General features: G+C 49.4%; 1 protein-coding gene across 10 annotated transcripts in view; it reads right to left on the bottom strand.

The window, feature by feature from the left end:
* Positions 1 to 26,062, bottom strand: part of camta1a (calmodulin binding transcription activator 1a) — a 218,991-nt gene that overhangs the window by 186,264 nt on the left and 6,665 nt on the right. For all 10 annotated transcript variants that reach the window (XM_088291832.1, XM_088291837.1, XM_088291827.1 and 7 more), the window contains one exon: positions 23,263 to 23,366. In XM_088291832.1, the coding sequence (XP_088147958.1) occupies positions 23,263 to 23,366 (104 nt within the window). The remainder of the gene's footprint in view (positions 1 to 23,262; positions 23,367 to 26,062) is intronic.

Here is a 26,062-nt window from a genome sequence, read left to right as displayed (position 1 = left end):
AAAATCATAAAGGGACGAAATATGAAAATGGATCGTTTTCCGTTCACAAGAAGGCCAGGATGGCCGAGTGGTCTAAGGCGTCGCGTTCAGGACCCCGTCTCCCCAGGAGGCCTGGGTTCGAATCTCCAATTTCCCCATTGTGGGACTAATAAAGGGAATATTAATTAATATTAATTAAAATGCAGATTTTGCTGACAAGCAAAATGAACGGATCATTTTGGAGAGAAAAAGAAAAAGTTGCGCCTCCATGCACGAAAACGGCCGTGGCCCAAAAATGAGGCGTGGCTGTATTGCGGCATTCCTGAGCAACGCCCCCAAAGCCAGCCCCGCCTCCGACACACACAAACAGCCAATCAGAATCCAAAGGCAGCAAATGAATACTTGCAACTTGCTCCTGCGTTTTCAACAGAATAATTAGCTGTGAGTTGCGAGAGACGGGGGGGGCACAAATCTTCCGTCACAGTTTGTGGCCGTTTTCTGTTCAAATAATGTGTTGCCCGTGCGCTAAACTCCCCACTGAGCCATCAACAGAATTTAACACCCAAGTGGAGTCTTCGCAAAAGCGCCCCAATGTTGTTTTCGGAGTCGTTGCCAAAGTGGCGCCGGCCAGCGTCTCAGTAGCGCCTCGTCCAATGAATCCAACGTCACACGAAGCCGCAGGCACCACAAGGAGGTCAACTTTGCTCATTTCACACCGAAAAGCAACGTTCGGGGAATACACATTTGGCCAAACTGCTCGTGTGCATCTGCGATCTGTATTTTGGCGTCCACAAAAGCGCTGCTTCATGTTCTCACAAGTTCGCGCAAAAGTGGAAAAAGAAGAGGATGATGAAGATGCCCGAACGGGGACGAAAATGAAGTGCACGTGCACATTATTCCTCAAAGCGAAGAGAAGGAACGCAAAAGTTTTGGAAACGCTGCTGCCTGGACAAACGCAAGAGGAGACATTTGGGACATTTGGAAAAGGAAAGGCATCCAAACGCTCAACCTGGTCTGTTATTCTTCTGAAACGGAAGTCATGAAGAGGCGCAAAAAAACGCGAGCTGAGTGCGAGTGCCGCCGCGGCCATGCGAGGCGAGGCGAGGCGCCGCTTTCCAAGCCTTTTTTTTTTTTTTTTGTTAAAATGCTTAAAACAAACGAGAGGAGTGCTTATCCAGCAGAATTGCTGCTAGATGGAGCAGAAAGTGCACAAATTTTCCATGACACCTCAGTAATGAGGTTTTATATTGAGTGGAAGGGCCGCCTGCTCCTCTTCAGTCAGCTCTCTCGTCGTACGTGCGCCGAAGCGAGAGGGAAAAGACGCAAGAACTGCCCCGGCCAAGATGGCCGTCCATCCTGTTCGTCGGCCTGGTTTGCGTCAAATGATCCGGATCGTTCAAGGAGCGTCCGCGGACCTTGCAGGCGGTCCGATCGTTTGACGCAAGACGCAAACCAGGCAGCACGGCCACGTTGCCGAACGTCGAGGAACAGGATTGAGACATGCAAGTTCCACTCCAGTCCTGTAGGTGGCGTGTGCGAGCAACCAAAGCGGCTCGCCAGCGCAAACGCGAGCTCGTTCCGTCATTCGCTTTTTGAATTGTAACTTTCATTTAACAAATTCTTGGCAATCGCTTGTTGACCTGTGCGGCTTTCCTGAAACCGCGGCGGAATATCCCAAATGAAATGGAAAAAATCCACTCTGTTGCTGGCCCAGAACTGCGTCGGACTCGCACACATAAAAGCGCCGAGCTGCCTTGGAGGTGGTCGGCGCTCCGGCAGCTGAGAAGATTCGTAAATGAGCGGCAATTTGATTTGGATTTAACTACAAATTCAAAAACATTCGGTGGGAGGAATAAGTGATGACATGCGACATTCAAATCTTGTGAGCAAACTCTTTTTTTTTTTTTTTTTCCGGGTGGGGAGCGGACCAGGCTACTTGTGACGCCACGGTTGTGTCGACTCAACCGGAGCGAACGTTAGCTTCGAACAAAAGACAAAAGCGCCGCGACTTTGCCGAGCGGGCCCGCTTGCGTCTCCGGAGAGGCCTCGCTGCCACGGCGGCGACCTTGACGTGGCACGGCGTCGTGTCACGTGATCAAAGCAAGCGCTTGCCGGGATGCGGTCGCACGCTCGCGCACAAAGCGACCCGGAAGCCGAAGCGATGAGATGAAAGCGAGGCGGACGATTGGCAGCACTCGACAAATGCGGCCAATTCGCTTTGGAAACGACGCATCACCGACCTCTTCAACGCGACTCCGGCGAGGTTGCAAAGTTCGCTGATGAATTGCAAACGGATGCTCGCAAGAAGCTCATTTGTGCGCACGTGAAAATTTATGAGCGGGAAGTGAAAGACAAACGGACGCGTCTGCTTGTTGGGCGTCAAGCGAAGGCCACGCACGACACATGAAGAAGGTTTTTTTTTTTCTTGACGCACATCAAAATGTGACCTTTAAATGATTCTTGTTATGAGGGAACAGAAAAAAACAAAATCGATGGAATGTATCTGGGGAGGCGGGATTAATGCGCAGCAAATTGATGATTCCATTTCATCTTGATTTGATGCGGCCGCCTGACCGCAAACTGCGCGTGAGGAACCATCAGAAAAGAAAAACAAGATTCTGGTTGGAAAAAAAAGAAGCAAAAGAACACCTCAGTAGATTTTACTGGCAGTTCACCTTAATTATCGTCACTTTTTGTGTTTTTTTCACTTCAACGCGTTTATTGTGTTTTGTGGCGCGTGTTCGTCTTTCCACCGCAGGGAATAAATAATGGCAAAGCTCATTGGCGCTTTGTCTTTGCCTTGATGGCGCCATCAAACGTACATTCATCATCTCAGATAGATCAGTCATTATTCCTCCCACAAATAATCGCGATCAGCAGTTGATCAAACGGGCGGCGTGAAAAAAAAAAATGCCGTCCGGAGAAGAAACGCACATTTTCGTTCTTGCGGACATTGCAAGGAATCCCGATGGCAGAAAAATGTGCCGTTCGGAGCCGCTTGGTGTTAGCGGGCGAGCGTCAGCCGTGACGACGACCAGAAAGAGGAAGCGCGGACGGCCGCAGAAGCCGTTGAGATGCAAAAGTCAGCCGATCCGTCCGTCTGGTTCGGCAAAAACCCGATCGCAGATTGCGAGGAATTCAAATGCGTCTCCTAAAAAGTAAAAAGGGCGAAACCTCCGTGACTTTTTCATTTTGCAACACGCAAACCCAAAAGGCAACAAGAACAAAAAGCCGCTCAACACTCGGCTGTCATCCGACGGGCCAGAAAGTCGCCGTCACATGTTGACGCTCGGCGAGGACCAGCGTGCGGTCTTCGTCTCTCTGCAGAATCCACGGCCAAAAAAAAAAAAAAAGATGGCGACTCGGCTGCTCGTTCTCGCACCCTTTCCTTCCCTTGAGCGTGCGGCGAGGTCAACAAAACCGTTCAACAACCAGCAATTTGTGGCCGATCTCCACGGAGGCAACAAAGCGACTTTTCTTCCGTTTGGCTCCTCCAAGGCGCATTTCGCCAAACGGCGCTCCGAGTGGATGATCGCAAGATGTCGTCAGCGCTGCGAGTGCGAGGGGCGGCCACGATCATTGGAATTCCCCATCTTTTCTCGCTATGCTAACAATAATCTTCCGCCGCCGCCGTCTCGCACATCAGCAGGCAGAGCAAACACCCGTCGGCGCCGCTCGCCGCCGCCTGCCATGCAAATTGGGCGGCCAAGTCGCTCTTTGGATCACAACGAGGCCCTCAGCCTCGTCAAGTCTCTCGTGTGACGGCGCCACAATGAATCCTGCTCGCAGCTTGAAAACTTGACGCACGCACGCACACGCACACGCCGCGAGGATTTCATTTTGCTGCAATCTGCCACCGCAAATGATGTCGTGCCTTGATGCAGATTGTAAAGAAAAAAAAATCTTTGGGGATTATTTCTCGAACCAAAAAATGAACGGAGGAGCTACTTTGCCCTCCCAACAGAACATCGGGCGAGATGCATTTGTTAGGCGGCGTGTAACAAATGCTTGGGACAAAATTGTGCTGGATAAATAAAATGCAAATCAAGTTCGATTCCATTACGTGCAAATTGCGCTCCTTCGATGCTTTGGTTTCACGTGTGACGGGACGCGAGTTGGCTTTTTTGTCGTCATGTGAAATTTCTCGTCTTTTCCACATTTGCATGTCCAGAAAACCACTTTGCGGATAAAAAAAAGAGAAGCATTGTGGCTAAAAAGTGTCACGGCGGCCGGGTGTTCGCAACCGCGTCTGAAAGTTGCCACCGACGCAACACGACGAGGATTCTCGCTCACGGAGAACGCCAGCGCGTCGCCTTTTTTTCCTTTCTGACCCGTTCGGTCGTGTTTGCAAGCTCGCCGTTTTTAGCGCACACAAAGTTTACGCGGTGAGTTGGATGGAACTGGCCGTCGGTCGGCACGCGCCGCTTGATCGTCGTCCCGTTTGCGAGCGGTTCGGAGAAGCCTCGCATCCGGCTCGCCTTCAGCGCGACGACGGAAAGCAATTCAAAGAAAATCAGTCAAACGAGTGGAGGGGAGATCTCCACACGCATCCCATCGCTCATCATTTCCTGTCGCTGAGCCGCAATCGGGCTCCGACGAGTCCCGCGAAACAACGGGCCGACCGAGCCCAGAAAGAAGCTCCGAGGCACCCGGTCGCCATCTCGGAGGCCGAGAGCCTCTCGGCACTCCGAGCCGGCGACACCAGTCCATCGAGGGCGCGTTTCATCGACGAGACGAGAAAGGGCCCCGCTCGGCGTTTACCAACGCGAAGGCTGCCGGATGATAGAGAGCGAGCGGGCGAGCGAGGTCTGGCGGGACAAGCCGGCGCGTCCTCGTCCCCAAAGTCTTTCTGCACACGTCTTCCTCTGTTAGTCATGACGAGGGCTGATGTTTGCTCTGCTGAGACAAGCAAGTCTACTGCTGTGGGCTGCAACCTTGCCACAGCCCATCGCCCCCACTCCCCAACTGCCCCCCCTCTGCCTGGCCTGACACTCGTCGACGTCACCGCCGCAGGAAAAAAAAAAAAAAAAACATACCGACATTTGCGTTTCAGGAAAGAAATTGCCACAAGGGACAAGATATTGCAAAACATTCTCTGCCTGGCTTTGCTTTCCTTGAATATTCCTGCCACGCACGCACGGTGACCATAACGAAAAACAAGATGAACACAATCGCGCCGCCACGCTCGCAACTCAAATGGCCTAAAGTACGTGGATCCGTTCCGGTCTCCCAGAAAAAAAAAATAAAGAGTTTCTTGAATGGCGCCCCAGAACATTATTTGCTCTAAAAACAAGAAAGAATTTCGTCATGGACGTATGCAGCCAAAAATGAAATGACAAAAGTTTTGCCCCATTTTTTGCCTCAGTTCCTTGGACTTTGCGTTGCGGGCGCGAATCGGCAACATAATATATCTCAAATTTCCCCATTGTGGGACTAATAAAGGACATCTTATCATGCCGTGACGTCAGATAAGTTGTTCTTTGCCGATGATAACGAATATTTGCCTTGTGGGTCTACATGTGTTGCTCCATAATTTGTGTTTGTTCCTTACGGGCAATAACACATCGACCGGCACAATTCATGACTTGATTCTTGACAAACTTGTGTCATTTTCTATAATTAATTTGACAGTTGCCTTCAGTTGGGCGAAAGGTTCACAATCTGCTTTTGTGAGGCAAATTCACGGCCGACGACGACAACGAGAGAAGCAAGCAAAACTCGACCAAACGACAGCTTGCGTCTTGAAACCAACTCAGGTGACGTATGTCAGAACAGAATCGGGAATAACAAAAAAATTACTTTGCCACTTTGACGACTCAAACAGCCACAAGAGAAGAAAACAAAAACGAGCGCGTCCCTCCAGGATTTTGCCAACTTTCAAATTGTGCGTGCGCTTTTTGTCTACAAGCCACTTTGCAATTTTTCTTGCCGCCAGATCGCACTTGTTGGCAAACTTTTGATTCCTTAGCGAGAGTCTTAGCGTTTGTCAAATTGACAAAACTTTTACAAAATTTCAAATTCGACAAAATTCAATTTGTTGCTTCCTTGAATAATAAACGACAACGCCCATCGTGATTGGAAATGGCGTCAACGACTTTAAAATTGCGGCTTGGAGCAAATTGGAAAAGCTGCAGAGAATTTTTTGCTCTTTTTGCGCTGCAGCAACGCAAAAAAAAAAAAAATGCCGGCCGGCAAACCCTGGAGGTCGTCGGCAACACAAAACGACAAACTGAAAAACTTCCATTCAAACGGCAAAAGAATGAAAATGTGGCAAATGAAATGATTACCGAGCTTCTGCAGGAGGTCAGGGGTCAGAGTATGAGAGAGCATGGATCTCTCTGGAAGAAATAAACAAGGAGTTGATGGAAGTACGTTGCAGAGCCGCGCCAACATGCGCGCAACGCCACGCTAAGCTAAGCGCCCGAGCGGAGACGCTCGCCTTCTCCGAGTGCCGAACGATTTCAGGCTTTAGTGAATCGCAGACGCCTTAAACAATACAAGGCATCTTTTTATCAACCTTTAACAGCATCGAGAGCATAAATTCCGCCGGCGCTCATCGGAAAAGCTCTCAGCAAAATGAGGCGGACTTAGCGAGACGCCCGAGCGCCGCCGCAACATCACTCAGGCTTGACGTTTCACGGACGCCTCCTCTCGCCAGTACACGCAAAGCAAAACGCTGCGGACGTTAGTGGCAAAAAAAAAAAAAAAAAGTCGTGGCTTGGCTTCAAGCTCGCACGCGACGACTTGAAAAATGCCACTTTTCCAATTGTGTCGCTGACTCCACGTTATCGTTGCTCCATCAATCGTGCTTAAGTTGGCGGGATGGGGGCAGAGGGGGGGGGAGATTTTGCGAGGATCCATCTCAGTGAAAGGCCACAAAAAAAAGAATTTACATTTCGGAGCATCTGTGAGGCGATGAAACAATTTAAAAAGCGATTCATCCTGGACCGACGCCATTTTGCTCTTTTAGCAGCATGGAACAAACGCAAAAATGAAGCAAATGAAGCAAATGTGATGTGGAAGTGATCAATGCGGAACGTCGACGCTCTGGGCGGACTCGGCGGACTCACCGGTATTCGCCGCTAATTGCCATCAAGCAAGCAATCTGCACTTAGTGGAGAAAAAAACAATCTCCATTCAGTCTTCCTATAGAGCGCCGAAGATTACGCATCGCAAGTTTGAGGCGCACAAGATAAATTCTCAGACCATAATTACAACTAATTGCGCAGATAATTGCAACGTTCTCGCGTTCCGTTCGCACAGCAAAAAAAAAAACAGCAACAACAATCTAAGAGGCTCTCAGCGGCTCCATTTTCGGCAGTCGTGCGTCTCCGACTTTGTCACTCGCCAGCATTTGGATGTGTTTGGAAAGAAACAAATATTGAGCGATGCTGCGAGGGAGGCTGATGACGGACGAGCGGACGTGTTTGTGCGCGGCGCTCGCTTTGCCACGCAAAAAAGATTCAACGTCCCAAGTTGAGCGTCATTCCATGCCAGTTGGACCCTTTTCAAGGAAACCAAAAAAAAAAATGGACGATGGGAATGAGAGCGCAAGAAAGAAAGAGAAAAAAGAAATCAAGCAGTTTGTGCCAGTGACGAGCGCAAACGTCAACCATCTCGCAACTTTTCTAGCCTCAGCAATCATCAAAGACAAACTTGACTGCAAAATGCAAATTGCAAATCAGACGCAAGTGTCCAATATTTCGCATCTCCAAATTGAAAACGTCAGCTTCTAGAAACGGTTCCAAAATCAAAAGAGGATGAAAAAAAAGACTCGCAGATGCGCACACATAAAAGGCCACCACGATTGGCGTCGTTCCAATTCCCGAGAGTTCGTTTTAATCTCAAAGACGACATTTGGGCCCAGTAAAATTGGAGTGAAAAATATTCAGCCTAAAATTCTCAATCTTCTCTTTTTTGACGCAGAATATGTTCTCAAATCTCGTCTTTTTCCAGTAAAATGCACTCTCGGAATGGGCGTCGTCCAGTGCGACGCGTGAGAAAAAAGTTAGGGGAAAGTCCTCGTCGCAGCCGATTCCAAGTCCATTCTGGAATCGGCGACACGGATCTGCTAAGAAGTTGCTTTGTGAACTTCAACAATTTGTCGGCGTCACCGACGAGCGACCTTGAATCAAATTAAATTTGCCGAAGCAAAAGGCAAAGGTTGGCGCCTTCTTGCTCATTTCGTAGTGTGCATGAACACAAATGCGTCTTCCTGCTTGCTTCGTTCTTGTAAAAGAGGGCGTCAGGACAGCGCCCCCGTCAGGACGGTTCTCGTTCGTGTCGCGGAGACGCTCGCGCAAGATTTATTGTCTTCAAGCTATATGACAGAAAACAATCTTGCTCTCGTCTCTAATTGCGCGTCCTCGCTGGAGACAAACAAACAAATCAGGGGAATGTAAAAAAAAACCACCACGGACGTCTGAGGCGCAACAAGCACGGTTCTCATGGAATTGGCTCATTAAATGTCGGCTGCTGATGTCAGCCATCGAGGTTTGCGCCACCGATTTGAGGCGAGGGCGAGCCAAAGTAGGGTCAGACAACACAAACGCCGACGGACAATTACTCGGACCCTCGAGAGGCGCCGACAAAAGAGCTCGTGCGTCAAAACGCTCGGCTCGGCGTCCGCATCTTAAAAGCGCATCGAAGCGCGACCGCCTTTTCTTTTAGCGCGTGAGATGCCGCTCAAAAGCCAGAAGCCGTTCTCGGGCAACGAGGTCACGGCGGCAGCGAGGCAATGGCTGGAATTAACGGCGCCGACGACAAACGAGCTGTCGGGACGAGCGCAAACAAAGAGAAAGACAAAAACGGCGACAACAAACGACCCCGAAAAGCGACGATGGCCTTGAACGCAACGCTCACAATTCGCTCCCGTTCGGTCAAACGCTCACTTTTGAAGGAGTGGACGCTCGCGTGAGAGGAAAGACAAAAGCGGCTTCGCGGACGGTCGAGTCGCATTTTCTCAATTTTCATTTGGAACTTTTGTAGACGAAAAGAAAACGGAAGGATGTCGTTCTTGGAAGAGACATTTGAGCCAATCCAAAAGTCCCAAAATGTCATTTTGAGCCCACTTTGTTTGAAGAGTCAAAGTCGTCAGAACGGAAAGTAACAAGAAGGAAGGTAACGTTTGCGTCAAACGAAAAGTGATGCGGCGTTCACGTCCCGATCGCTTACGACGACTCGCCACAAAAAAACGGAAAGAAAGGCGACGTTTGACTGGCTCGGGTAAAATTGGGATTCCGCAAAGCGCGCAGATTGTCGCTTCCAAATTCTGCTTTTCAAAAAAGGCGCCGGCAGGAAATATTGTCAAGAAATGTTTTGGTGATGGAAGAGGCCGACTTTTCTTGTCTCCAGAACAGTCGCGGTCGTTCCCGCGAGGGCGGCATTTGGCGCCGGCTCGGGACTCGATCCATTCATCATTCTTTTCACCCATGAAGCAAAACAATCATACATCAAGTCCAGCCACCTCCTCTTCCCTAAATCACGCTTTGTTCTCGCTCGCGCCGTGAACAAAGCGACTCTTCCTCCATGCCCGTCGCGTGTTGCGCACGATCAACATTGACCCGCCCACCAACTGTGAGATGTGCACAACTGCAAACAACTCGACAGTGGCGGACGGACGCCGGCCTTCAGTCAAGTCCAACTTGAAGAAATCGCTCTCTCATAACGACACCACCTCGACAGATAAACACACTTGCGCACGAGTGAGTGTTGGACCACCTCGGCGAACGAAAGGGCCGTCTTAAAAATGGAGATTTTCGATTTGTGAACGGTCGCCGGGTAAGAATGTCTGTCCTGGCCCTGCCCGGTCCCCAAAAAATGATCGTTATCACAGAACACGTTTGCACCTTCAACGGGAAGCCGGCGAGAAGGCTCACGGGAACTCGCGATCTGATTGGCTATCGCAACTGTCTCGCAACTCCGAAAGCCCGTTGACTCACACAGCAAAGAATTTGCCACTGGTATTATGAAATCTGCCTGGCAACACAAGCCAGATGAATTCTGAGTGGATAAAAAGTCTCACCTAAAAATACAACATAATGACATCAATGTCTTTGTCTCTCGCTCTCTCTCTCTCTCTCTCGTCAAGATTTCACAAACTAAATGCTGTCTGTGACCAAATGGAATTGCAAGTCAACCAAAGCAAATGTTTGTATGCGAACACACAAAAAGACGATGGCATTGTTTGAGTCCCGCCTTTGCCGCTTTCAGACCAAGAATGTCAAACGGACGACAATTTGAGCCGAGAAGAGGATCTTGACGTCTGTTACGATTGCCGCCAAAATTCGCAGACGCCAACCATCTTAAATATTTATTCGTATTTAGAACTTTCTCGAGTGTGGGAACGAAAACGTCTCGCCACCCTGCAAGGCGCCCGCTTGCCTGCGGAATATTGGCACATTTCGATTTTTTGGACATTTTCGACCTTAATGTGAGCACCGCAACGCAAATAAACAATCGTTTCCAATTCGAAACATCCTCCCGTGTGGACCGGGCCTCGCCCTCCAAACCCAATTCAGGTCAAGCAGCCGGAAAAAACGACACTTGACCGAGCCGGACACGTCTGGACATTCTCGGACGGAATTGTGAGTCCAAATTGAGAAGAAAATGTTTGCACATTTCATGGGAGGGCCTTCACCTTTTAACGCTCGAGAATTATGTGCCACGAAATTAGTCGTCTTGCAACAGGACTCGTCACATCGTCGGACGCGTGAACCACACATCTTGCGTTTGTTTTGACAATTGGAAAGAAAACGGTCCAAATGCGCTTGGGGATGTTGACATGAATTTTATTTTTGAAATGAAAGCAAAATGTGCAGTCAAGCGTTTTGGTGGTTAACATGCTGCATGCGTAGCGGTGGTCTGGTGGTGCTCGGCGGCAGCGGCGCGGGCGAGGGGGCGAGGGGGGGGGCGACTTGAATGTGCTTTGCTTTCTTTAGGGAAGGCGAGGCCGAGGATCAGAGTGCAGAGAGCCAACATATCCTTGGGCACGCGCACGCGACGTTACGCGCCTCTCGCCGTGTACTGAAGCCGTCCCAATTGGTGTCGGGGGCCATGAGGCGGGCCGTTTTAGCGGCACGGTGTGAATCGATAGCCAATCACATCACGTTCGCGGGCAGCGCATTAACCTGAAGAGGCCGTCGAGCAATTTACAGCGGATTGTTTTTTGCTCTGGCAGCGGCGGGCGAGAGGAGCGATAGAAACATCACGGCAAGCACGACGAGGTCCTCGTTTTTTTTTTTGCGGTCGGAGAAAAGCGGCAGGACACACCAAGTGGCTGCGCCTGCAGTGGGCAAGCTTGCCAGCATCAACAAACGCGTTAACTACTTTAATGAGACGTTTGCACACATTCAACGTCCGCCCAGTGTCGAACGTGTGGAAGACTCGCGGCAAAAAAAATAAATAAATAATAATACAAATCCTGAGATGGCGCTGTGCATCTGGTCATGCCAACACAAACGCACGCCTGCAATCACTGGCTTGGCACGGCGGGGCTGCCGGAGTGCAACACGCCGCCACGCTGCGAGCGCAGTTGGCAGTGCCAATGAGACGAGAGCCGCAACAACGAGCGTTTGCTGATGAATATTAACAAAACTGGAAGACGTCAGCATTTCAAATGTCCCAAAAATTGCGACGTTGGCACAACATTGAAACAGAAAAAATGGTTACTGATGGCAAGAAGTCGATTTTGCTTTCGTGAAGCTTTTGGCAAAAGCTCCAAAAACGACCGGCATCCCTTTTTTATTTGTGCATTATTCCACAGGTTCAGAGTTTTACGTGTCATTTTCTGTCTCGATTGCAAATGTTCCAATGTGGCACTGACGTTTGATTTGAAGAAAATCGTGACTTGAAGGCAAATCGCAATATCTGTCAGAAAAAATCGCAATTCCATTTTTTTTTCTTTTTCCCAGAGCTGGGCAGTCCGTCCCGGGGGCGGACATTTTTGGGGTGGGGGTTGACAAATTAAAAAAAAAAAACACAATCCATAGAACACCAACGGTGCGTAGTGACTTGCATTGGTGGAGAAAAAGAAAGAAGGAGACAAATAAGAAGAGGAAGGAACAAATGATGTTGTCAGATTCAGTTCATGATGTTGAAAAAAACCACGGCCATCACGTACATGGGCGGGGCGACCATTTTAATGAATAAGGCCGGTGGGTCGAGGCCGGACGGGAACCAAGATGGAGGACCGGAGGGCGAGGGAGCGATCGTCCAGAGAGGGTCGAGTGCCGAAATTGTTTGGAAAAGTACAAAAGACGTGCCACATTTCAAGATGGCTGCTTTTGGGTTGCGTCCAAACACAACACGGCCGCGTACAAACTTTACGCAAAGCGTCTGTCAAACGTTCAACAAACATTTTATTGGCCGACATTGAACGGAGAAATGCTGAAGTGACTTTCATCAGTCAGCTCGCTCGGAGGTGGCGCACCGATCGTCAGAGCTCAATCGCGACTCACAACAACGAGTTGCTACGGGTCAAAATCGACGACATCGCGCAAGCGTTTGATGGATGCGGCAATTCTCGCGGCGTAATAAGCGACGAGTCGACTTGGCAACCATCGCAGCGCGTGGCCCGCGATGGTTGCTATGGCGACATCGTTTTCGGCACATGACGCGCTTCAAGCACGTCAGCATTTATGCAAGCTCGTGGAAAATAAATCAATCAATAAATAATCGGCTTCAACTGCTTCCTGACTTGACTTTTTGGAAGTGGCACCGCAACTTGACAAACGTTCCCAAACGGGGGCCAACATGCCAACGCCACGCAGATATTCCGACGAATGTCGTCGACGCTACGTCGCACACGTTTTCATAGCCGCCGTGCTAAGTTTCAACGGCAAAGTTTCCTTTGGAAAGTTGAGCCGGCGGCCCGCCACATGCTCGCATTTCACGCTCGCAAGATGACAACTCAAGTGCAAGACGAGGTCAACTTGTCACGGTCAAAATGCCGAACTGATAAAAGGAAGAACGCAAGTTGCTAGCGAGTGGCCATGACGGGTTTCGAAAGCGTTTGCGTTGACGCCCATCGCCATCCACGAAACAATCAAATATGGCAATTTGTCGTTTTGCAGGAGCACGTTTGGGAGTTTGAAAGGTGCCAAAACGGAAAAGGTTCATTTTTGTCTTGACGAAAAAGAAACGGCGTCCAAGGTGAAGACTTTTGCTCGACGTTGAAAGTTGATGACAGGTGAGCCCGCCAAGACATCAAAGACGTTCGCCCTTTGCCAAATCCCAAAAAGCGCAACAGAGAATTTGAGCGACGACTCGATTGCTTCCCGTTCGTTCCCAAAAAGTCGGCTCCGGCAAACAGGAAGTCAGAACTTGCCGAGGATTTCTTCAGCAAAGTTTTGCGGCGGAAAAGAAAGAACGTCGTGCCGATTTAAGACGAAAGCGACAAAGGCCAATTTTCACGGTCACACGCGGACACGCGGCGAGGCATCAAAGGCCCTCCATTTTCCAACCGAGAGCAAACGATGATGAAGGCGGATCTGCGCGCTCATCTTTTGCGTTGAGAATCCTCCTTTGGACTTTGGCTCCACACCTTCGGGCGTCAACGATGCGTCGAGTGGCACGATTTCTCGGGCTCGGCGCCGCTCGTACGACGGCGACGGCCGTGATCGACGCACGCGACGCCGATGGCGTGATTCCCTCTTGCGGTGGACGGCAAAACGTCGCCACGACGAACGACCTCGAAATCCCAAAATGAGCAAAGGATGTGAAAGCGCATTTGCATAAAACGCCCGACGGACTCGCCCTCAAGAGGAAACTTCTGCAGTCATTGCCGACTTTAATGAGGCGACGACATTCTCCCGCGGTCAGCCTTGCGATGAATACGTTTAGCATCCTCGCCTGCCCGAGGATGCCGGCTTAGCGCTGGCCGCTCAGTCCGAGTTTAGTTTGGATTTAAAGTTGAAATGTCCTTCGGGACGGGCCTGCGGCTCAGATTAACAATGACACCCAAACGCCTCATCTCTATTCCAACTCGGCCATCAACATTTTCACGGTGGGGCGAGGGAGGGGGGAAGGGGGGGGGTGTTGAGAGACAGATGGGCATTAGTCGTTCCTGACCTTCAGGCAACAGATAGCGATGGCAACTTGCAATCCAAAGTGTTTACACGACGGCACAGCGCAGCAACATCGGAGGTGAAATGAGCAGCTTGATGCACATCATAAAACACAACAATGCCAAAAAAAACAAAAAACAAAAACGCCTTGCGGACATTTTGGCCCTTTCACAAGTTACTTTTTTTTTTTACAGGTGTCTTTTTCGAACAAAGCTAGTTATAAGAATCAGAAACAAATTCCAACCCAAAAACAACATTTTAGTAATGTACATGTACATACATACACATATACATATATATATATATATATATATATATATATATATATGTATGTATACACACACATACAAATACATTCAAATACACGCATACAACAAAATCAGAAATATTTATATCAATAATGGGAATGTCAAAAACCCAACATTACCTTTTAACAAAAACAAAAGAGCACAATCCAATTTTGTATTGCGTAAAGATATGAAATGCAATGAAATGCAATGTAACATTTTTTTTTTCCGTTCAATTCAATAAACTTTCAGCATTGGCTTTTGTTCGCCGCGCGAGCTCCTCGAGGTGTCGACGAGGACGAAGCGTCGCCTCGGAGCAGATTTTGCCGCCTTTGTTCTTGTCGGTCTCATTTGGACTCGGTGTGCGGCGCTTTGTTTGCAGCAACGGCGCTTTTAACGTGCGCGATAAATAAAGTTTGTTCCGGTGTGCGTGCCTCGCCACCGAGGGGCCGCCTTTGGGACAATTGCAGACAATCTGCCAAACTTTTTTGCAACGGCCACACAGCGCTCATATCTCAAATGTTTGCTTGCAAGGAAAAAAAAAAAGGATAAAAATGCTCGAATCTCCAAAAAGTCGAGTCGCTCGTATGTGACGGCACCACTGCAGCTTATTTGTTTGTTTTTTAAGCTCACGGTTGAACAAACATTCTCCACGATGGCCTGGAATGTTGCATGCTTTTTTTTTTTCCTGTTGTTGTTTTGGGAGATTTTCCACCGTAATCCTTCGCCGCAACGTGAAGGCGCCGGCCCATGTCTTTTGTGAAGGTTATCTGTGGATTGTTTCCCACCCGCAGACTTTCGCTTTCCCATAGCGGCATGTGCGAGCCAGCGGCAACCACGGGGGGGGGGTTAAAGCTCCCAATCTGCCAGCGACGCATCCACACTGTCGGTCGAAGGCGGCGTCAGGATGATCCTCCGTTCTCGGGAAACGTCATGACGATCGGCTTCAGGCAACGAATGTTCGCACTTTTGAAAACGAGCTTCCCCAAAATCGGAACGACTCGTTCCACTTTTGGCGACAGCTTGGACAGAAATGAGCCGAGGTGGGCGTGTCCGTTTGGTGGCCAACGACGGAAGTGACTTCACACGTCATCGTAATCGGCACGGAGCGCGTTCGGCCATGACAGAAGCTCGTTTGGTCGGCATTTTTTTCGCAGTGGCGGACTTGTGACCAAAAAAAAAAAACGCCCATCAGAGCAACGCCACACAAAATGTTTGCAGTATAAAAATCAACGCAATAATCAATTATTCAAGAGGCAAAAGGTTTCTTTCTTCATTTGCGATGCAGCAAGCGTGGAAATGTGCGGCGCGGGATGAACGCAGGAGCGGTCGGATGAAGCCGCTTCACTGTCGGATCGCCTCTCGCTTTGGAGAACAAATTCCAATGATTTTTTTTTTTTAATGAGTGCCAAACATGCAAATGTGCTCTTGAGCGTGACGTTGACCTTTGCAGTTCTTGCGGACCTCAAAAGAGGCGTGCGTGAAAAATAGCCCGAAGACGAGCGGCGGCCTTTTAGCGAGCCGGACTGATTTGATGGAAGCCTGACGGGGTTATTTATAGCTCGGCGCGGCGTCGCGCTCGCCTTGCACACCGACGGCCCCGCCCATTCTGGACGCGGTTGGCAGGCCCGCTCCCTCACTGGAAAAGTCGCCACGTCAGCACCGAGCACGTCGCGCTAACCGGTTTCGTCGGTTTCGACGTCGTTCGCGGCTTTTTTGTGCTTTTCTTTGCACGCAAGCCAGACGTCACGCCTTCCGTGTTCAAAAGCGCGTTTCGCCGCCCGACATCCCGGAAGGCGATCTCGGCCGACGTCGACGATGCAAAGCGACTTTGCGGGAAGCTCTCAATCCATTTGGCCGATGCGAAGATTGAACGGCCTCGTCAATCACAAAACGGGATTCGTTTGACTTCATCGCGTGAAACCACTTCCATCGGGAGATTGCTCACAAAAGATCTTGTTCCAAAATGAAACCTTTCAGGCTTTTTGCGGCGGCGACGCCTGCTGAAGTAAATCGTCATCCACTCGCAAGAGAAGGAATTGCTTTGCGCTCCAAAATGTCCGCGCACGTTTGCCGTGACGAACGTTCAATGCGCGTGCATGCGGAACATCGTCGCCATGTGGATTAGATCACATTGCGGAAAAAAAAACAAATTCATAAATAAAATCATTTTGGAGTTTGTCAAATGAATTCAATAATCGCAGCTTTGAAATTTGGCAAATGGCTGAATTTGTTTTTTGTTCCACGTTGACAAGTTGAGGGAACATTTTCAGCAGACTTTGCTGCTCAAAGCCAAGCGTCGTCGTCGGGCTCAATTCTTCCGCCGCATCAATTTCGTATTAACGCAGCCCGCAAATGGGCGAGCGTTAAGCCGGAAAGGAAAAGGAGAAAAGTGGCAACAAAGACAAAATGCAATTGGAAGGCGCGCCTCTCGCCTCGTCACCGAATTCAAAGTTGCTTTGTCGTTTGGAAAGGTGACCTTGGCCAACGCATTTGTGAAAGATTTCAAAATGAAACAGCCGAAAAATCGTAAGCCGGCGTTTAAAATGAATGCGCGTCCGATCACGTCGATGTGAGCGAGCGGCGAATGTTTAACACAAAAGCTTGCCGGCCTAAATGTTGTCGCTTCGCGTTGTTGTGGCGATTTCAGCGCAAATAACCGGAAAAGAGCCAATGAGGGGAAAAGTGCCGGCTCATCAGGTGAACGCGAGACAAACTTTACAAACGGAAGCTCGTCCGCGCGCTCGCAGACTCGCTGCCGTGTGCGCCGCACAAGAAACTTTTTCTTGGTGTGGAAGTCATCCATCTCGCGTGGGACGGGCTAACTCGGTCCGGGCGCCGCTGACTAAGTACGGTCTCAACTCAAAAGCTAAATTATTTAGCCGGCAAGTCCGCTTGATAAATGTTGGCGGCATTCCAGGGATGCGCGGCCCACCTTCCGCGGGATCGATTATGCATCGGGGGAGATAAAGGCCATCGATTGTCTCCACCAAGGTCACGGGGAGCTCTCGTCGGGCCATCTGTCGTGGCGTCAACTCCAGGCCGCGGCGCCTCAGAGAAGGTGAAGGAAATTTGCCAGGAGCAACGATGAAGAGCGTCGCGTTGGCTGATCGCGGACGCTATTTCTGCTCACCTTTACATTATTCATGCCAATGGCAGTTAGAAGAGAATATTGACCGAACCCCAACACCACATGAATGGCAAAGCACGCACACACAACAGCCTTGCGGAAATTCTTCCTGGGACGTATCGGTTCCTCTTTGAATCAATCCGCATATTATACATGATCCTCGGAAACTCAATCCAGAAAAGGGCTTTGCGAAAGCTCAAAAGAAAAAAGACAGCAGATGTATAAACGCTCGCGACGTTGTGGAGCGTTCGACGGAAGGATTGCGCAACGTTGGCCACGGGAGGCGCGCGATTGGACGCTCGCTTGGCCAACTTGAGCTTTTGTGGCGTCGACACGACGGAAAGGAAGGAATGAAAGAAGGTTTTCGGAAAAGTGGCGCGTCGCTCACTTGACGGAAAAGCCCGATGAGCTCTCGAGAGGAGTGCAAAGCGACGGGCGAAAAATGCCATGAGGTCGCCAGTCCGGAGGAGCCGGCGTCCCAAATCGCTCGCATTCATCGCCACAACAATTTGTCAAGATCGCCAAAAGGGATTCGTCGACCGCGTTTGTGAGCTCTCGTAATGGCCACGAATAAACGTTTGCATTAACACGCCATCGGTTACGCGACCGTCACCCGAGGTGAGCGGCGCCGTCTCGTGGGAGCGGCCCAAAACGCCGTGGGGCTCGTCCGGAGCATCAAAGCGCATTCCGGCCTTTCTACTTGGAGCTCGGAAACGCCACTTTGAAAAATATCCTGCGGTGGGAGAATAGAAAAGCCGCTGTGAGTCGGCGTTGCCTCATCGAGCCAGATTTCAAAAGGCGCATTTCAAGGTTCTGCTAAAGGACGGGCTGAGTGACGAAGGGAGGCAAACGTCGTCTTTCTCCAAAACCAAAACCAAAGCGTTTCTCCGGAAGCGCGTCAGAAATGTTCCAGGACTCGGCCACTGGTGTCACTAAAGACATATTTCAAACGCAGACTTCAAGTTCCCCCCGGGAGTCGCCCGCGCTTCTCAGCTTTGTCTGCCACCTCGAGAAAGATTGCGGCCGGATCGTCCGCAGGTCTCGTATCACCACAACACACGAACGAGGGAACGCCGACTCAGCAAAGTGACGTTCTTCTGGGCCAGGAACCGTCAGATGCTCAGAGCCGTCCAGTCGTCGACGCCAACGCGTGCGCGTCCGGCCCGCGTTCAAGTTGCCGTTGAAGTCGATCCTTTGCTTAGCAAATGCGTTCAGCGCTCTTCCGCCGCGACGCCCAAGCCAAATGAAAAAAGTCGCCCAGATACGAATCATTTACAAATTTCATTCCGCAACGCGTCGCGTCGCAAAGAAAGCTTTTGCAATGACGCCGTTCGTCAAATCTTGCCAGACTTTGCGTTGCGCATCCGAGAACGTCGGCCGGTTTTCAAAGAATCTAATCAACAGCGAGAGCTGAGAGCAATCCAATAAACTGCCGAGCGACTGCTCCGTATAATTCATTGTTCAGTGAAAACGGCTTTGAGCTCCACTTTTATCGGCTCCACTAAACACGAGCGAGATTTGCGGCAGCAAAGGTACCTTTTGGACATTTAGGAGAGCGGGGAACAAGAGCCGAGGCGTTCCCGTTTCTTATCGCTTTGGCTCGGAAGCTACAAAGGTTTGGAGCAACTTTCTCAGGGCCGGAAGTCGCGCTTGATGTTTGCCCGAGCGCTCTCATTATGATGCAGCGCGGTGGGAAAAAAGCGGCAAGCAACAAAAGACAAGAAGAAACTCAACATCGAGCACACGCACAAACGCATCGCTGAGCGAAGCGTGAGGCCATCCGGCGTGGCCGAGAAAAACAAATCCTGAAGATGGGACGCCTTCAAGGTTTTTCCGCTACTTTTTTCCTCCATTTTGAACCGTGCAGCTTTTCTGTGGATTTTGCTTTCACCGATAGGGGGCGCTGTGTCGATCAGAAAATACACGAAATACAGCTTGGTTTTCTTTTCTCTCAGTTCTGCTTTAATTTGCAAAGTTGTTGCCGTGTTACAAGGAACTGTTTTGAGATCTCTTTTTTTTTTTTTTTGAAGAGAGTTGGTGCGGCTTATTTAAAAGTGTGCCCTGTAGTCCGGAAAATGCAGTCCAACGTGCCATTTGCAAAGCCCGTCAGTGTTGCCGACGATGCTAACGTGTTCCTTTGATGGCCTGAAGCAACGCGGCCTTCCCGGCGCCGCCCATCCGGGCAACGATTGGCAAGAAGCGTCTTTAAAAGAGCCCAAAAGAAAAATCTTGCTCTCCAGAAGAACGTGGCTCACATTTGGAAATTGGACAACTTGTCCGGATCTTAATGCAGCAGCAGAATTAAATATGGAGAAGAAATGCCGTTTGTTTGTTTTTTTCGGGTCGTTTGTGCGGCTGCAAAACGGTCGACGAGCACGACGACGAGGCACTCCTCCTGAGCGATCTGCCATCCGAAGTGACGCGCATCGTTGAAAACGGCGAAATCGAGCGTGCTTGTAAGCTGCAATCTCCCGACGCTTGCGACAGGACGTTCAAGCGCTCTTTTTCAATTCCGCCGGGGAACAAGTGACAAGCGCAAAGCTGCCGTTAATTTGCTTTGCAATCTCTTTCAGTGTTGGTTTGCTTTTTGTTTTTTTTTTTTATCTGCGCTCGCTACTGAATTTCACTCCGTTGTGTTGTGTGATGATTTTGTGCAAAGAGAATTTTTCCCACGCTGAAGTTTGGTTTCCATGTTGGGTTCATTTGCCTGACGACAAAAGTTGACGACTCCGTCGAAGAAAATGTTGTTGAGCATCGATGAAAGTGGCAACATTTTTTTTCCTCCATCATTTTCACAGAAAGTGACGGCGTGCGTTTTGCCGGGGCTTCTTCTCAACCTGGCACTTTCCTTTGCAGCATCTCTGCGTGGCCACGACTCAAATATGAAAACTATTCTGAGGACACTTTGAAAGCTATGAAAAAAATATGAATGCGCAATTTCCTCCCAAAACGAGGAACATTTTTTGCCACGATTTGATAAATACACAAAATGTTATTTGTTTGGGTTGCGGTGCGGCCGAGCGAAAGCGATTTGCTTCGTACGCACAAATAAAATGGGATGTCATTATTTTCTCTTCATTATTAAATGAACTCCGACGCGCTTCCGGGCAATTGACTTCGACTCGATACCTGAACAGCTTTTCATGTCGGTGAACGCGCGAGGCAAACGTGAGCGAGGCTGAATAAAAGAAGAAGCAGGAAAAGAAATGGAAGCCGCAAGCTGAGTTCAATTGAAAGGCTTCCCACGTGACTCGCATCTGCGACCTTCGAGGCCACGCAATATCGCCCGCCTTCAGAGGAGACGGCGGACCCGCCGCAAGCACCTGACGGCTGCGCTTCGACAACAAATTCACACTCAGGAAAGTTCGCAAGCTCTCGGGTGAGCCGAGCCGCCGAGTCCATGCAAAGTTCAAAGTTCGAATGTCGCCACCGGCCACGAATCAAATTATTTGATCACTTGACTCCTCCCGCATCTATCAATTATCGAGGGCGATTGCGCTAAAAAAGAAATCAAAATCGCTGCCGCCGCCGCTGTCAAAGCGAGCTCGGATATTGCGGCGACGTTTTGCGCGAAGGCAAAACAAAGCAAATAGGACGTTCACTTTTGCCGCTCGTCCGGGAAAGACAGCTTGCATGTAGTCCAAAAGAAAAGAAAGAAACTAATTCGTCACGTAAACACAAGACGTGCTAAAGAAAAAAAAACTCATCTTTAACTTACACTGACGGCACCAGAAACATTTTGGCAAACATCGGCGGTTGGTGGCAATGATATGATTGCACGTGGAGCAAGAAATCGACTCAAGATGAAAATGAAAACGCGGAAAATCTGTGACTGAAGCGCACTTTGGTGTTGGATTTGAGCGGCGACGCATGAACATGGTGAAAAAAAAAACAGGGAAGCTCAACTCCAATGCGTGTCATGACTGAAATTGGCCCTGTACAAAAGACTCATATTTCCTTATTTTTATGCAGGCAGTGTTCGGGCAGCTAGGCGGGGTCCTTCATCGCTTTGGCGCCGCGGTCGAGCGAGAGAGAGAGAGAGAGAGAGAGAGAGAGAGAAAAAAGTGCGACCCGTCCGAGCAGTTACGACGAAGCTAAAGTGGGCCGCCGATAGACGTTCGTGAATTGACCCGTGTGTTTTCCTCTGAGCTGTATATGCGCCAATCTCGAGTGTGCGTCCATGAGAGGTGAGTCGCGTTGCCTTTCAGTGTTTATCTTTCCTCTGATGACGAAGCTTAAGTCTTCCTCCTGCTACCAACGAGTGGACGCGGTTAGCATTAGCTGGCGCTACGTTGTATGCTCGCGTCTGTTATTTCGGCTTGCTCACCTGCTTGATGTCAAATGGATAAGCATATTTAACTTTCTAAGTGTAGTTGCTTATTTTGGTTTATTTCTCCCTGTTTTAGAGACCACACATGCACATCTCCAGGCCGTAGAAATTCCTTATTGCCAGCCCTGTTTTGAAATACATCCATAATCACCGAGCCCAAACACACAAGACTCATCCAACCACTCGACGTTTCACCTAGTGGCCTTCACGGCAGGAAACCAAACCAAAGGGACACATTGTAATGGACTTGAATAGACACTGTTGTGAATTTGGATGTTAATTGCCAAACTGTTGGATAAATTGCTTAAAGCAGCCACCTGCCTCCTCCTTATTCCGCCATCCTGCACCACTTGCCCTTCCAAACATCCTGGCCACAAAGTGGCGCCAGCTCCGTCAAGATAAAAAATCGGAACCACCCGATTAACAGTCGAGACTGACACACCCTGCTATCGAAATAGCCTCCACAACAGGCCCTCTAAACATGTCACATTAATTCCTCGGCGCAAAAAGCATTTATGATGTCTTTTAATGAGGTCAGGTTATTGTAAAAGGGACAAAGTCTTGCGTCTGACACACACCTCACAAAAAGCTCATTTGTGCCCGTCTATAAAAGATGTTTTATCGGCCACGACCACCGATTCACCGCGCACGCGCGCAGCGTCGAAACACGTGTTGCTCTCGTCTCGTCTCCGTAATTGTCGTTAAAGGGACGGCTTTTACTCCATTCTTATCAGCTTCATCAAAGTTCTTGCCGCCGGAAGCGCAGCGGCTCGACGAACACGCGAGCGGACATGCTAACAACTTTAGCCGACAACATTTAGCCCCGTCAAGGACTCCCAATTACACTTTGCCATCAATTTCAAAGCCGTTTTAATTCATTCCGACCGCAACACAATGCAGGTCAGCGAGAGCGTCTGTTTAGACTTTGTATATTTGCATGCTTTTTATGAAAGTCTTCTGCCAATGTTATACGTGAACCGCCGCATCTGTGTGATCTCAATCTTTGCTGCTGTCACACCTCAAATGTGGGACTATTAAAGGACATCTTTATCTTCGTCTTCATCTTTTTTTCAGGACGGCGCTGAGGAGCAAACTCAGGACGCTCGATGTCATGCTCAAAAATGTTGTCCGTGTCATCATTGACTGAAACGACCGCTTTTCAGTTTCAGGATATGTTGAATTCAATTTTTAAAATTGAATTCTCGTATTAGTTTATTTAATTTGAGCGCCAACAAATGCGGCCGTCAGGATCCCTTGCATTTATTTGTCATTCGCTTTTTTTTCTCATCAGTTGCTATTTTGCTTCCGGCGACATTCACATTGAATTCTTCACACTTCAAAAAAGCAACAACACAACTTTCTTGCAATGTCGCGCAGACGAGCATATTTTGTCTGTCTGGTTTTCGGCTGCAACATCGATTCCGGCGTGTCTCAAAGGTGAAAGGCCACTTTGGATTGTGGTCTTTTTACCTCGTTGGTGTTCCAGCGGTGTCTCTCCTTGGGCAGCGACGTGCATTTGGGGAGACATTCAAGCAGCTTCTTGGGCAGGTAAATTTTCAAATGTCCATGTTCATCTGCAACAAGACACAAAAGCGGGACAACATCACAGCTTGGTTAGCGGCGTCTCCACATTTGATTGAGCACTTGAATGCCTCCTTTTTCAATCAAACGCAATCGATCAAGGATGTTGACGAAACATTTGCCACCGTCAACTTGTAAAGGTTGCGTCTACACATTATTTCCAAGACGCAATCAACACACCTGCGCGCGTTGCAGGAACGTGTGCCGCTCGTCACACGGTGGCGCCGATTATTCCGAAACGGGTCGTGTTAGCCAAGCGAGCTCAGCCACAACTTCCCAAAGCAGTTTCCAAGCAGGCTCAATCTTGCTTTCATTCGGCCGTTGTTGCGCTCCAGGGGACCGCGGACGGCATTGCGCAACAGGATGGCCGAGTGGTCTAAGGCGCCGCGTTCAGGACCCAGTCTCCCCAGGAGGCCTGGGTTCGAATCTCGAATTTCCCCATTGTGGGACGAATAAAGGGAATATTATTATTATTATTAACATCCTCTTAGATGCGTCACGTTTGTGAGCCAAATGCAAAACGCGGTTGGATCGTCAGCGATGTCATCGTAACAGCTGTTGCGGTTCTCGTCTGACGGACTTAACGAGTATGCGAGCTGCCACTTTGGACGATATCGGACGCACGTTTAGAGACGGCGCCATCCTTAAAAAGTCAAATCCTGTATTTGTTTCGTGCTACGTTGTTTGCGACAAACGCGTGATCGCCGATGTGCGCTTGGCACTGGCGTCACCTCTTCAGAGCGCCTCGTTGCGACGCGCTGAGACGATGAGAATGCGAGGTACGTGCGTTTTGAATTACGAGCAAAGTCACCAATTCAACTCATATTTCAAAGCACGGCTGTGGTTACTTGGAAGAGGAAGTCACGACAAGTCGTCAGCCGCAGCTAATCGAATCGCAAATGAATCGACAAATGTTTCAGGAATTGTGAACTTGAAATTGTCCAAACGTTCTGATTTCTAGAGTCCTGCACGAAAGCGGACCGATTTTTTTTCGCCGTCGCTGAACCGCTTTCAAAAAGCTTGCCGAGTACGACGCCAAACCCTCCGCTGGGATTTTGCTTCGGCATCTTTAAACAAGACCAAATAAAACGCTTTTCCAATACAACATGAAATTTCATTCGATATTAATCGACGGAATCATTGACGAGGAACGGATTGTCCAAAATATTCTCTGTTGCCATGGTAATTTCCCAAAGAAACGAGGCTGCATGGAAGGCGATGAAGACGGAAAAGAGCTGACGTTGGATTGCGCGGGTGGCCGACTCGAGAAGTTGGCAGTAAAAGAGGAGAGAAAAGTTCAAGTCAAACAAAAGCCGCCGAAGGAAATCATCGGCTGCTGCTCTTGATGACGGCGATATAAGCGCAGCATATGTGGCTTGATGCACATCGCGGTGCTCCTGGCCAAGCTGCTCCATATGGACAATTTGGTGGCGTGCGAGCGGGTCCATCGAGATGGCGCCGGAGCGCCTGACAGCCAGAGAAAAAGAAAACAATATTGCTCCCCTCCCTGAGGAAAAAAAAGGGGGGTGGCTTGTAAATGGCTCCGATTTGCAGACTCCATCTGGATTTACAATTCCGAATGCAAACTGTTCAGAGTGACATACGGGTCAAAATTGGCCTCGGTCAATTCCACATCACCTGAGCGGACCGATTTTGGGTGAGGAGGGGGAGCTAGGAAAAGTGGATTGAGCAAAAAAAGTGGCAGGCGAACGTGAACGAGGGAGGGCAGCAAACGCCGAGCAACTCCAGCCCACAAAGCGACGGGAAATGTTCTTGAATGGCCGTGAAGACGTTTGGGATCTCAAGCAAATGTGCGACGCGACGCGGCTCGCTTGGAAAAAGCAAAAACGGGCGTTTGAAAAGGCCTCGCAGAAAAATCGATTAGGAGGCGAAATTCAAAACGAGTCTTTCAACAAGAACTACGCGCGTCCATGTTGCAAGACTTGCTCGGACGCGACGTTCGACTCGTTTGCAGCTTTGCAATCGTCCCGTTGGGTCGTCCGAGAGCATTTCAAAGTCTTTGTGATGGAGGCGTTTCGCTTTCAGATTCGCACGTCGTCTCGTGGCCCGCGCTCTCAAATAAAGCGCGTCCGAAACCTTTTCATCCGCCGGTCCTCGTCTTACTCGAGAGCGTTTCGCTTTTACACGAAAACGCGTCTGGCGATGCTCGCTAAAACTTCAACGTCACGTTTTGTCCGCGTCCGCAATTTGACGACATCCGTCCGATATTGACGCTGGACATTTCGCACAAATGCAACACTTGAGTGAGCCTCCAGCTGGGCCAGCAAAATTCCAAATGTATAAAAGTGCCTCTCGTTCACCGAACTGACAATCGAGCAAGCAGAAATGCGCCGTCATCGGCGCCAACTAACAATGACGCTGACTTTCTGCAGATCAGGAAACATTTTCATCGCTTGATCCCGTTATTAAAGGACACTCAAAGAGTGCGACACAAAGTGTGTGTGACTTGCAGCCAGGCAATCGTTCCAACAATGCGAGCGCATCAAAAAGCACAAGAAAAAAAAAACTGGCCTAATGCAAGGAAGAGCACATGAATTGCATGAGAAAAATAAATAAGCAACATGCAGTTTCAACGGCATCCCTCCAAGTCAAGCCAATGAAAATGGAGAAAGACAAGAAAGAAACAAAAAGAACGAGGCGAAATGCAGAGAGAAGACGGCGTGAAAGT

The sequence above is a fragment of the Idiotropiscis lumnitzeri genome, chromosome 3 (genome assembly GCF_059441095.1).
Source record: "Idiotropiscis lumnitzeri isolate Australia: NSW breed Sydney's pygmy pipehorse chromosome 3, RoL_Ilum_1.0, whole genome shotgun sequence".
Lineage (NCBI taxonomy): Eukaryota > Metazoa > Chordata > Actinopteri > Syngnathiformes > Syngnathidae > Idiotropiscis > Idiotropiscis lumnitzeri.
The sequence above is the reverse complement of the archived record's forward strand: the minus strand, read 5'-3'. Positions and strand labels throughout refer to the sequence as shown.